This window comes from Gouania willdenowi, chromosome 1, assembly GCF_900634775.1.
Source record: "Gouania willdenowi chromosome 1, fGouWil2.1, whole genome shotgun sequence".
Classification (NCBI taxonomy): Eukaryota; Metazoa; Chordata; class Actinopteri; order Blenniiformes; family Gobiesocidae; genus Gouania; species Gouania willdenowi.
Window position 1 is genome coordinate 20367436 of NC_041044.1, and position 12414 is coordinate 20379849.

Below are 12414 nucleotides of genomic sequence, written 5' to 3' on the forward strand. Positions count from 1 at the left end.
GTGCTATGGCATCCTTGCTTCTGTCAGTCTGCCCCAGGGTAGCTGTGGCTACAATAGTAGCTTACCACCACTGTGTGTGGAGTGAAAGAATAAGGCACATCAATGTAAATATATAAAATCCAATGCATTATTGATATCATTACTGCTATTAAACTATAGGTGTATTTTTTAAATGATTGTCCACACATCCATCCTTAGTGGTTAGAAAGGTTGGACACAGCAACTCAGCTGCAGCCTTGTGTTTGGAGGTGAAATGTTGCATAGAGGACGGATTTTTGACCTACCCTGGCATCCCTGCGGTGCAGGATCTGGTAGGCAGCTCTCCTGGTGGGGCAGCAGGACACGCGTGGATACAACCTGTGGCAAACCTCTCCGCTGCTGCTGCTGCTGCCGCCGCTGCCGCTGCCGTCCAGCAACACTTTCCGCTCCCTCTTCTTGAGCCGCTTGGGCAGGCTGCCGTCGTAGCACCTTCTCCTGCGGAGACTCATGTCTCCTCTCTCCCCAAACTTTGCGTCCCCACACTCCCACACGTTGACCGCGATGGCCAGGACCAGCACGAACTGCAAATGCTTCATAGTGTCGAATAGAGTAAAGTAATAGCAATAACTCGTGGGATGAAAATATAATAAATAAATGGGGGGGGGGGGGGGGGGGGTGGAAAAGGCACACGTCTTCTTCTTTGCTACGAGTGCGGATTTGTTACAGCTTGTAAATATCAAAACAGGAGAAAAAGAAATAGGAATATGTTGCACTGCTGTCCGAATTTATATGCAGCTACTGCATTGTAGAAAAGAGTTTAACAATAAATGATAGGTTCCTCTGATAATATAGGCTACTGAGCAAATGTATCAAATGCATACAAGCCAAAACAGTGACAGTTTATCCTGATGAACACACACAAAAAAAGTAAAAACAAAAGCAAACACAACGTGGTTGGAGGAGAAAAAAAAGGGCCGTGACTTTCCTCTCAGGTGTAATTCCTTCATGAGCTGAGCACACGGTGCATGCACGGCTACAATCACAACACACACAAGAAAATAAAAGTAGTGTGTGACTAAAGTCCTCAGAGCGCTCACATGTTTCCCCGTGCTCGTCCCTCCTTCTTTTTAACCAGCGCGCGAGAAGTAGGGGCGAGCGCGGTGACGTATGGCTCTGCGGGAGCGCGCTTTATTTTTTCATTTTTTCTTTTTTTTCTCCTTTTTTTACTATCGCGATCGCGTCCACGTGGAGTTGAACGCTTTAGCAAGTGCACGGACGGAGGGTGTGTGTGTGTGTGTGTGTGTGTGTGTGCGTGTGTGTGTGTGTGTGTGTGTGTGTGTGTGTGTGTGTGTGTGTGTGTGTGTGTGCCATTCATAATCCACCACTTCCCTGATGGAGCGATTTTATGAATACATTATTGATTTTAAACGAGTAAACAGGTAAATATATAATTCACTTAAAAAAATAAAAAGTTAGGTGTAAAATGATAATTCTATGTTTTTATTGTTGTTTTTCCTGTCTGCCATGAGGCTTTCTTATAAGTTGTCTGCCTTGTGTTGCCATGGTAACGATAACCACTTTTTTTTTTTTTTTTTTTTTTTTTTTTTAGCAGCAGCAATTCCCAATAATATGGGAACGTCCACAGATAATCCAACATTTCCAGTGAGAATATTATTTACTATTGACAAAATGACGGAATATTCACCCATGCACCAATTTCAATTTTGTGATAAAATCAAGATTGATTTTGTTAGATACAGTAGTTTAGACAGATATATTCCATATCTTTTTGGAAGGGGTGGGACGATACACTTGGTTCACGATACGATACAAGAGACATTAATTGGCTTGCGATGAAAATACGATACAATATTTTTGGACAGGAAAAAAGACAAAAAAAACAAAGTTTGTTGAAAAATAGCCATGCATTTCCTGACTTTAAAACTGATATCTGGAGTTTCTGAGAAATCAATGTATGTATGATTCTTTTGAAATGCGAAAAAAAAAAAAAAAACACCTAACTAGTCGTTTACTATGGTCTACTGCCAGTGGTCATTCATATACACTCATATATATAAGTCCCTCCTTCGTCTTATAGACCCCTATACAAATGTAAACGATAGCCGTGATCGCCCAGCCAATAGGCTTCAACTTCCTGTTTTTGAGTCAATCAAAGTGAATGTGCACGGAAACAAAGCCGCGCATCACAACAGCAAACAGGTAAATATGATTTTGGCTCTTACCTGACCCATAGACCTATATCAATGCGACCCGATGCCACCTTGTTATGTTCCGAGATGCGCGTGCAGAGAAGTAGAGGCGTGGCTTCTGGTAGATTGGCAGAGGCAGTGGGAGGAAGTGGAGCTGTTTAGGGCGGGACATCGAGACGTCCTCTCAGAAACTCCGGATATCGGCTTTAACTATGGATTAACTTACTCTAGGTGTGACCTTTTTAAGTCAATAGGAATACGAAAATAACGAGAGAAAAAAAACAAACCATGACAATCTGGTGTGTAGTAGATTTGTGTGGATTCTTTTTCCTGTCCAAAACAATGAACGTAAACTAGTTCAGTGGTCGTCAACAGGATCCAATGAGAACTTGATAAGAAGCCATAACTTCAACTTCCAATCATTCATTTGTTTTATGTACAGACCTGTTACCACACTGAGGGCCCATAGTTTAACATATTTGTTTTTGGTTTGTCAGGTCATCATTTATTCAATGCAATTGGGGGCTGTTTATCTTTTCACACAAAGTCAAAATCAATCAAAAATATTGCATTAGTTGGTACATTTTTTTAAGATAAAAAAAACAAAAACTTCCCCCATATTGTGGAAGAAAGATGGCTCTTCCAACATTGGGCAAGAGGCAGAGTAAGCGCTAGTTCAGCAATTCTCAACTGGTGGGTCGGGACCCAAAAAGTGGGTCGCGGACCTGAACTGGGTGGGTCGCAGACAGCTAGTCAGAAATAAATAAATACTTAATATGCCTTTTATTTTTAAAGAAACTTTTCTTTTGACAGGCATGCTGTGAAATGCGTGTTGCACAGGAAAATATATAGATTTATATTTTAAAAATAGTATATATTTGTGTTTTCAACAGGTTTTTTTTTTTTTAAAAAAAAAAACTAAATTTGGTTGGTTGAATTCTAAAAAAAAAAAAAATGGGTCACGATTTAATGATCGTGGCAAAAAGTGGGTCCCAGGGTGAGACCAGTTTAGAACCCATGCTCTAGTTTATCATGGAGCCATCAGAGACAGATAAGTCGGTGGCCACCAGTGAGACCTGAACCAACGATGTATACCCTGTATGAACAACTCCACTTTACAATAAAAGCACACAACCCTAGTTGCTTAACTTTGTCCTCTGCTAAATGCAGACTCCAAACTGAAACAAGGTGTTAAAACCAACCCACAAGTTGAGAATCACAAAGCTAGATGACAGAGAACCATTGATCAGAAACTTTGCCACAAAAGAATACTTGGATATGTCTGTCATTGCTGAGGCTGTTCCAGGTTTATTCTGGTATTCACAGTCGCACAGGGACACTGTGGTGTAAATGCTGTAATGTAAATGTTGTGAATAATTGAATTTAAAGCAACTTTTATAAATATCAAAGCTTTTTTTTGCCAACATTGAAGAACACTTCCTCAGTCGATGAGAACATGTCCATCTCCTTTTTCCCCTGGTCCTTTTCAGGGTTGCAAGAAATTGGAGACTGTCCCACATTGCTCAGGGCAGAAGGCAGGGTACACAGATCACCTGTCAATCACAGAGGTAACACACAGTTATATTCTGTTCCCCACATAAACCATCCGGCTGTTACGCAACAAGCTACCCACTGCAGCTTTTACTAATCAGCTAACGTAGGCTAGCACCTGTTCTTACTTGAGGGTCATTGGGACTCACCAAAAGCTCAGTTTATCTCCAGAAATCTGGGTCGTTTGGAACTCAGGAGTAGTTGGTTTGATTGTAGACAATTGTGGCAATTACTGTGTGTGTGTGTGTGTGTGTGCGCGCGTGTGCGTGTGTGTGTGCGTGTGTGTGTGTGTGTGTGTGTGTGTGTGTGTGGCAGATGCCAGATCTGATCTGACCCTCTGCACAGGCTTCATATGACACAAATGGAAACATTTTGGTTACTAATATTATCAAAATCACTGACCAATAGGGTGTGGTCTGGTGCAATCATACTATTACAGAAATTACCCAAATCTTTGAGGAACTTAGAAAAAGAAACTTGAATACAAATACATTTAATTTTTTTTTTTTTTTTTTTTTACAGTATTCCCATTTAAAGTCAATTGTTTCTAAATTTCCCAAAGAATAATTTGACTACAATTGAGATTTTTATTTTTTTTAAAAAGTCAAATTTCTAGCATTAAACAGAGGAGCAATCTCAGTTACTGCTTCATTCCTCCTTTAACCCAAACTCAAAGACAGAGTTACAATGGGAACTTGATTTAGGGGTCAAATGCTCTCTTGTCAATCGGGGACACTTTTGGCGTGATATTAGAATAATCAAAAAAGTGGTCAGATGTAGAGCAATACAGCTGAAAAGAGCTTACATTACTACCTCTAGACTTAACAATAAAATAGACCCAAGTGTTTCAAATCTGTTTCCATGGATGTGGACAAGTGGGAAATGTATATCATTTGTTATATATCTGCCCTGCAGTCAAGGTAATGTGGACAGAAGTCTGTAAATTAATTTCAGTGATCATTAATTAATCACTATGTGTGTGTACAGTTAAAAACAAGCCAAGAGAAGAAGACAGTTGGTTTTAGGCTTTTTTTGGCTGACAAAACAATGATTTTGTCAAACTGGAAAATATACAAATGTTTCTCAATAGATATGTGGATATTTGAGTTTTTGAACCATCGAGGTATGGAGCATATAACAGATGCATTAAATGACACTCAGTTTATGTCTGATACCATTTGGGCACATATCATCATCGCTAAAATTGATTTGATTGATCTGGTCAATACAAAAAATGTTGTTTGTTGATTTCTTTGGCTTTGTAACCAGATCTAGATCAGATCTAGCATGTACCGGACACCTGGAACCTTTTGATAGTGAATCATTTTTTTTTTATTTAAAGGTATAGAGGATGATTGGAGCCCAGTTTTCAGCTCTGTTTACAAGTTGGAGTCGGCATCGGTCATACAAGCTTACCTTCCAATAGAAGATTTGCACTTTTCCCACCGGGCACGAGAACGTACAATGGCCTCATGTAAACATATCATTATAATGATTGACAGTGAGGAAGACCAATAGTTAAGATGATCCACCCGGAAGTTGAAGCCAAAATAACATCGTCCACAACACCTTTAAGTAAGAGTGTGCATTGATTTAATGTTCTTCGTTTGCATTTGTAAATGTCTGTACCTGTGTATTGTTGTTATAATTACATAATATCAAAGTGCTCCTCCTGGATGCTGGAGGCTATGGAAGGACGGAACAATGGATTTTGGAGAAACATCACCACCACTTAAGCTATCTGAGCTACAACTGAGGCTTCGAACACAGAGAGCAATACAACGCCATTGTCAACCAGCGTGAAAACATGTGGGATACAGCTGTGGAGTTGGAGAGAGTATTGCACATCTGTGTGGGGAGAGAGAAAGAGAGAGACCCGGACAATCACTATTCCACAGACGAGTGCAAATGCACTGGCACTTAAAGAAGCAGTCCGATTTATAGGACGTTTGCTTGATTTCTCTTGTTTGAATCTCACTATGAAGCTAAGTACATGTTTTGTACATAGTACATTTTTGGACAAACCCCCACCTGCTTTGCTTTATTACTTGTACAAGGTTGGGGAGGATTCTCATGCTCTCGGTGTGTCACTGTCTGAAAGGACATCCCAGGACATGATGGTAGGGTTTGTGTGTGACCACATAAGCATCAACAGCAAGCGCTCACCACTACTCACCACAGCGAGGATGTGTTCAAGCTTTACAGTGTTCTTACTGTCCTTTGCACTGTGTGCATTGTTTAACTTTTAGGAGGGTACATCAAACACAAGCCTATAACTGGAATACTCACAACAAATGGATTCTTTCATAGATTCCATTCAAACACAACAAACGTGAGCTCACACACCTCAGTTCACAAGTTCAAGTTGTCTCAGAGTGTTGTTGGAGGTCAACAGAGAACCAATGGATTGTCAGATAGGTTCACTAGCTTGGAAAAACTAACACAGTCAACATAAGCGTTTTTGGCATGATGTGTTATTTCAGGGCAAGCTATTTTTTTCCACAAGTGTCACTAAGATACAATTATACATAGAGTATTTGTAATTTTGGGTGACTTTACAGTATTAGTTTTTTTTGTTTTTTTGTTTTTTTAAGCTCCCAACGGCAATTTCATCACTTTAAGTTCAACTTGACAAATCAGAGCCAAAGAAAGTCAGCATTTTATGCAGAAAGCCTAAATAAAGTTGGAGGGCAGGGCCTGGTTATAGATAAAATATAGAAAAACTATGATTTTAAAATGTATGAAAACACCTAAGGTGCAATATGTTTTGGGGGAACAGTGTGCAAAGATGTATTTTATTCTATCGGTAAATGAGACGTGCAGCAATACATATTTTCAATAATATATTCTCAACTAGGGGTGTCTCGATCTGATATTGATATCGAATATTGGTCCGATATCAGCCAGAAAACAAACATCTAAGAGAAATCTAATATATGCGCTCCGATAAGTTTTTGTTGTTTTTGTCCCCGCCCTCAGTTGTTCCCACCATATACTGACAGTAAAAAAGAACTGAAGTGAACTTGAATTGTTGACATTCCACACTACAAAATAAGTAATAAAACTATGTATGATTCGTGCTAATATTGTATCGGATCAATATTGATATCGGCCAATACTCAAGGCTGCAATATCGATATCGTATCGGAAGTTAAATAAGTTGTCTCGGGACATCTCTAAACTCATTAACTCACTATGACACTTCACATTTGTCTAATTCATTTCATTTAAACCTTGTATGTTATTGTTATTTGTTGTCTTGCAGATGAGGGATTATTACAGATAAACATTTATCTCTTAGTAATACAAGGGAAACCTTGTCCACCCCTGAATTCCACCACATATAGCTCATGCTGTAACAATTCAGGGTCAGAGCATTCAGCACTTTTTTCTCCATCACTCTTATCACCAAACATTCTTCCACTTTTCTCAACTCAACCACAAACATGGAGTCAATAATGTCAACCCACAGTCGTTCAACCATATGTGTACTTTTCTTTCATGGCGTTCAGCCTTCAACTTGTAGCACACAAGCAGCATTGTATTACTCTCACACCTTATTTAATGGTCTTGCTTTGGCAATCGTTGGCCTTAAGGCATACAGACCTCGGAAAGTGTTCACAATGTCATTAATAGTCCTGACAACAGCTTAATGAGCCTCTGCCATCTGTTTATGAAAGCTTCAGGGAAAAGCAAGAGCTAAACAAGAACATCAGACCCAGTAGCCATTTGCAGCTGTGTGAGTGTGCCTGATTTCCACTTGAACAGATCTAAACACATAAGGACATTTTAAGTGTAGTGACTTATGCAGCATCATCCACAGTGAGTCAGTGACTGAGCCTGGGCTGTATGCCTGGTATCAACAGCCTCTAAATCATGGGCTCCAACCATCAGACCACACTACCTCGCCTTCGGCTTCCTTGCCCCTCCTTTCCCTGTACCACCCTGGAGTGTCCTTAGGCCTTGTTTGGCTAAAGTATACACATGGCATGAATAAGTGAAGCCACCCAGAGCTTCCAAGCACAGTGGCATTATCACGTAGGGTTTCACAAGTTTCGAAGACATTGGGTTTTACCCACTAAAGCTCTACTCAATATCTGTTTAATTCCAACCTACACAGATGAACAGGCGTGACTCCATGGAGATACAGTAAATACAACCATGTGGCTTACTACTGGTTCTTGTATGAAATTATCACATAAATGTCTCTTGAGATGTTTCAACACAGTCATTATCAAGAATCCAATTCATGGAGTCTAAAAGCATCATCGTGCCTCCCACGGGTCTCGCATCTCACACTTTTCTTTGATCTGAGGGTTTATTCTTATGTAATGATGAGAGAAGGAAGACCAGGATTGAAGTGACCGTGGTTGCGTCCTGTTGTGCATGGCTAATTGCCGCTGTTGCCTTGCTTTGAAATGGACTATTTCCATTTCCTTCTGGTTTCAATGCCTTTGGTCCTCTCTGAAGCCTATAATAGAGAGTAGCACAATCCCCTGAAGGCAAGTACAGTAAGAGGGTAATGTGCTGATTGATGACTCTTTGTGGTCACTTGTTTGTAAATGTTTCCATCGGGGTCAAGCAGATCCCGAAGCAGCACTATGTTATGCAGTAGACATGTGTGCAAATTGCAGATTCATTACAGTTGGGGATCACTGCTCTGAAAATGAATTTGAAGGGATAGGAAGGGGCGGGCATGCGGCTAGTGGTAAGTGCAGTCTGGTGTGGGCAGCAATGATGGTGGTCCTTGACTATCTTTGCTCTCTTTCTTCTTTCCCTCCCTTTGCTCCCTCATTCCCAGTACCCCGCCGTCCTCAGTCCATCTGTTCCTGCTTGGCTTCTCAAGCTCTCCATCAGGTAGGCTCAAGCTACCCACTGCCCCTTCAACTCACAGCATCTGAATAAACCAGATTAGAATGGAAGTGTAGGAGCACAACCACCTGCAGTTATTTTCATAGACAGTCTAAAATGTGGGGTAAATAAATGTCAAGGAGAACCAGGAGACATTTTTAACGGAAGAAATTCCCAAATTGATGAATGATGCAAAATCATTTTCTTCACTAAACCTCCAATCGGATTAAAACAAACGTAAAAAATTACACTGGAATTTCTATAAAAGAAACACTTTATAATAAACGGATTAATTCATAACACATCAAAATTATTTTTAGGTGGAGATGATTGTTTTGTGAAACAAATTTCATAACAACATTCACTGAAACAGTTAATAAATGAATTTGCCCTTTAGCTTTGGAGACATACATTGAGAAAAGCTAGTACTTTCTAAATCCCAACTGATTAAATAATTAATGTGTCTCAGTTACTACAAAGCATTTGAACAACAGGGGAGAGTGGGTCTAATGGCAGTACACTGTTTTTTTGTGTATTCTGAGCTTAAATGATTTTTTTTTTTTTTTTTTTTTTTAATAATTCCAGATATTAGCAGTTATCAGGATCAGTGATTCTGATCATGGTACCATGATCATTCACACTTTAAAGGTTTTTAATACATTTGTCCACATTAACAACAATACAGTAGGTCCAAATGTATGGGCACCCCCATTAAAAAAAAAAATCGCAATAAAATATGCAATCCGGATCCCATGAGCCATCGCGCTTAAAGATGCAGGCTCAGGCACAGCTCCTATTTTCCTATTTTTTGGTATTTTCTCATTTTTGGTAAGCAAGAACATCACCAAAATATAATCACCAAAATTTAATCACCAAAATTTCATCCAAATTTGTTCATAACCTTTCAAGTTATCTTGCTAACAGACAGACAGATACACGCTGGGTAAAACATATCCTTTCTCTCTGCGCTTCGTGTTTGGCGGAGGTAATTACATAAAAATTGGTCATTACAAACTGAGATATGAATTTTTTTAATTTTGCTAATGATGACAGATAGGAATTTTTCGAATTAAAAAAAAACCTAAACTGATCTCTGATTTGGATCCCCTCCTAAATGTAATGGAATCGTCCATGGCGTAAGGTCAATCTTTGGTTAAAATGTTGTCAAAATCAGTTAAATACTTTTAAAGTAATCCTGCTAACAGTGTAACAAACAAATAAATAAACGCTGGTGGAAATATGACCTCCTTGGCGGAGTTAAGCTTTCGTCATGTCTTTTGATCAATGCCTCTGGCTATTCTAATCTGTCTGATCACGTGTTGAATTTGATATAGTATCGTATGTGTGGTGTTTTTTTTATTGCACCTAGTAAACAATAGTTCAAAGCAAACCTGATTTTCAAACTCTTTTTTTGTTATCTGATCGCGAGGCAGCTGTGGATACAGATATATATTACCTCCACAAGTATGACTGTGTTATAAAAGTGCTACGAGATTGTGAGAAAGAAAAGATCCGTGAAAAGTTCTTCTCGTTGTGTTATTTTATCTCGACAGAGCTGCAATGTACAACTTCTCTCAAAAGTGGAAACTAAGGCAGGTACATCTACAGTATTTGCAGGAATTGGTGTTAGTGATGAAATCCCAGTTTTCCCTGTGTATTTTATCAGGAACATTTTATAACCAGAGGGCAAAGAGCCCAAAAGATTAATCATTGAGTTTTTATTTAAGTGATTCATCCACATAAAGTACTTTTAAAGAGGTTTTTGGAGTTTTATTGTCCAGGCAAATTTATTTGAGGTCCTATTTTACAGTGATATTTCCATGTCTGGTCTTTGCTCGTTTAAAACCAAAATTTTTAGGTAAAAGCGTTCCCATTGTCTGGTATTTAATTACCAAGCATGAGTCATTTTTATACTGTGCCTGCCTGTTCTCGGATGATGTTTTTTTCTTGAAACTATAATCTGTTACAGACAGGCCACGGTGCACCAGCTGGAAAATACTGCCCAGCTCTAACAGTATACATTTTCATTGCTGCCCTATACATGCTGTTTAAACTGCATTTTCCTTTGTGATTCTGGATCTTAGAATTAGCTTTGAAGCAGTCACTCCAGGACTGTGAACAAGCCAAATTTACCTCCCTCGCTCTAATCTCTGTGGGATCTCAGCGCATGTCATTAATTACACCCAGGTGCTTTTCCACCTTAAATCAGTTAGTATTCACTGTGTGTCACCTAACACTTTATTGGCTTAAATAGCTTTAAATAGCTGATGTGCAACTGCACTTCAGTCACTCAGGTTTTTGCCTCTTGATCTTTTTATTAGTAGCAGATTCTGCTTTTTTGTCGTAAGAGTGTTCCTTATGTTGGCCATGGAAGGTTTGAGTCTGCCGTCACGTGTTTTTGAATTAGGGAAAAAACTGATTATTAAGCCAAATATTTTTATTAACTTGTTTTCCATTCCTGCTTATTCTGTACAGCAGGGATAGGCAGGTTTTATCAAAGTGGGGGGCCACAAAGAATGTGATTGCCTGCGGGCTACATGATCAAACTTCATGTTAGTATTTAGAACAATGGCCAATCTGAGCATTATTACATTTGTATGTTTTTGTGTGTATTTTTGTTGTTTTGTGTGTTCTTGTAATTTTGTCTTTTATTATCTATTTTGTGCATTTTTTGGAATCATTTTATGCATTTTTGTGGTTGTATTGACTTTTTTGTTGTTGCAGCTTTGTGAATTTTTGTCATTTTTTTGTATACTTGCTATGTTTTCTGTCATCTTGACTGTTTTTGGATTCATTTTATGCAGTTTCATTAGACCGATGCCTATGTCTGCCGTATATGGTTGCAGTCGTCTGCAGTAAAAGATGCAATGCCCTGCAGTGCAATGGAAAAAGATGTAAAATCTTGACATCACAGGCTATATATGACTATAATAGAGCGTTTTGTTGAAGCACTTGTATGTAACTACCTTCGTTTTGATTATATTCTACTTAACGGTCCATGTAAACCTCCTGACGGTGATTGAGCAGTTGTGATTCCGGCCTCAGACCTCTCTTGGTGGGGTTCATCTCAGATGAATGGGGTCACTGACCCGTCTGCCACTGTGCACCCCCGACCATCTCACGACAACACATCCCATCGACATACACAGACAGGCCGTCTGTCATTGCCTAAAACTCACACACATCCTACAGATATTTGCACAATCTGCACAAAAACACAAATATCCCCTATACAGTTTCAGACCAATTATGGTTTACTTAAAAAAAACATATATATATATATAAACACTGCTTCATTATCTGCATACTTCCAACAAATTAACAAAAAGTCAGTGACCATAAACACAAGCTGCATGTTTGTATTTTTGTGTGGGAACGACACTTTTGTTGATATTAGAAACAAAGGATAAATCAGGACAGGACATACCCCAAGCTTGGTCCTGTCCAAAGAAATGTGCACTCGGCTTTCAGCTGAAATTCCCTATTACCTAATTAAATAAAATTCTTTAAAAATGAAAGTTTCTGTATCCTAAAAACCACAATGGGTTTGCGATAAAATGTTTGCAAAGACTATCGCATTTCCTCAACAATTGGTAGGTGAGCTTTGTGCCCTTACTATTACCCCATACTTGGCATCACTCTGAAACCACACATCATTCCTGTCACAGAGAGGAAATGGCTTCATAGGTGTTGATCAAGGCACCAGTACGTATTAGGGTCACATGAAAATAAAAAAAAAAGCTATAATTTTATGAGAATAAAGTCGTAATTTTATTAATTTAAAGTTGTATTATTTTGAGAATAGAGTCGTAATTTTATGAGA

The 12414-nt window shown here is 39.0% G+C and overlaps 1 protein-coding gene across 1 annotated transcript in view; it reads right to left on the reverse strand.

Annotated features, from left to right (window-relative positions):
* hhip (hedgehog interacting protein) overlaps positions 1-1076 on the reverse strand; it is a 33296-nt gene extending 32220 nt beyond the window's left edge. The window contains exon 1 of the mRNA XM_028458204.1: positions 285-1076. Within this exon, the coding sequence (XP_028314005.1) occupies positions 285-575 (291 nt within the window). The 5' untranslated portion in view covers positions 576-1076. The remainder of the gene's footprint in view (positions 1-284) is intronic.
* Positions 1077-12414: the final 11338 nt, after the last annotated feature.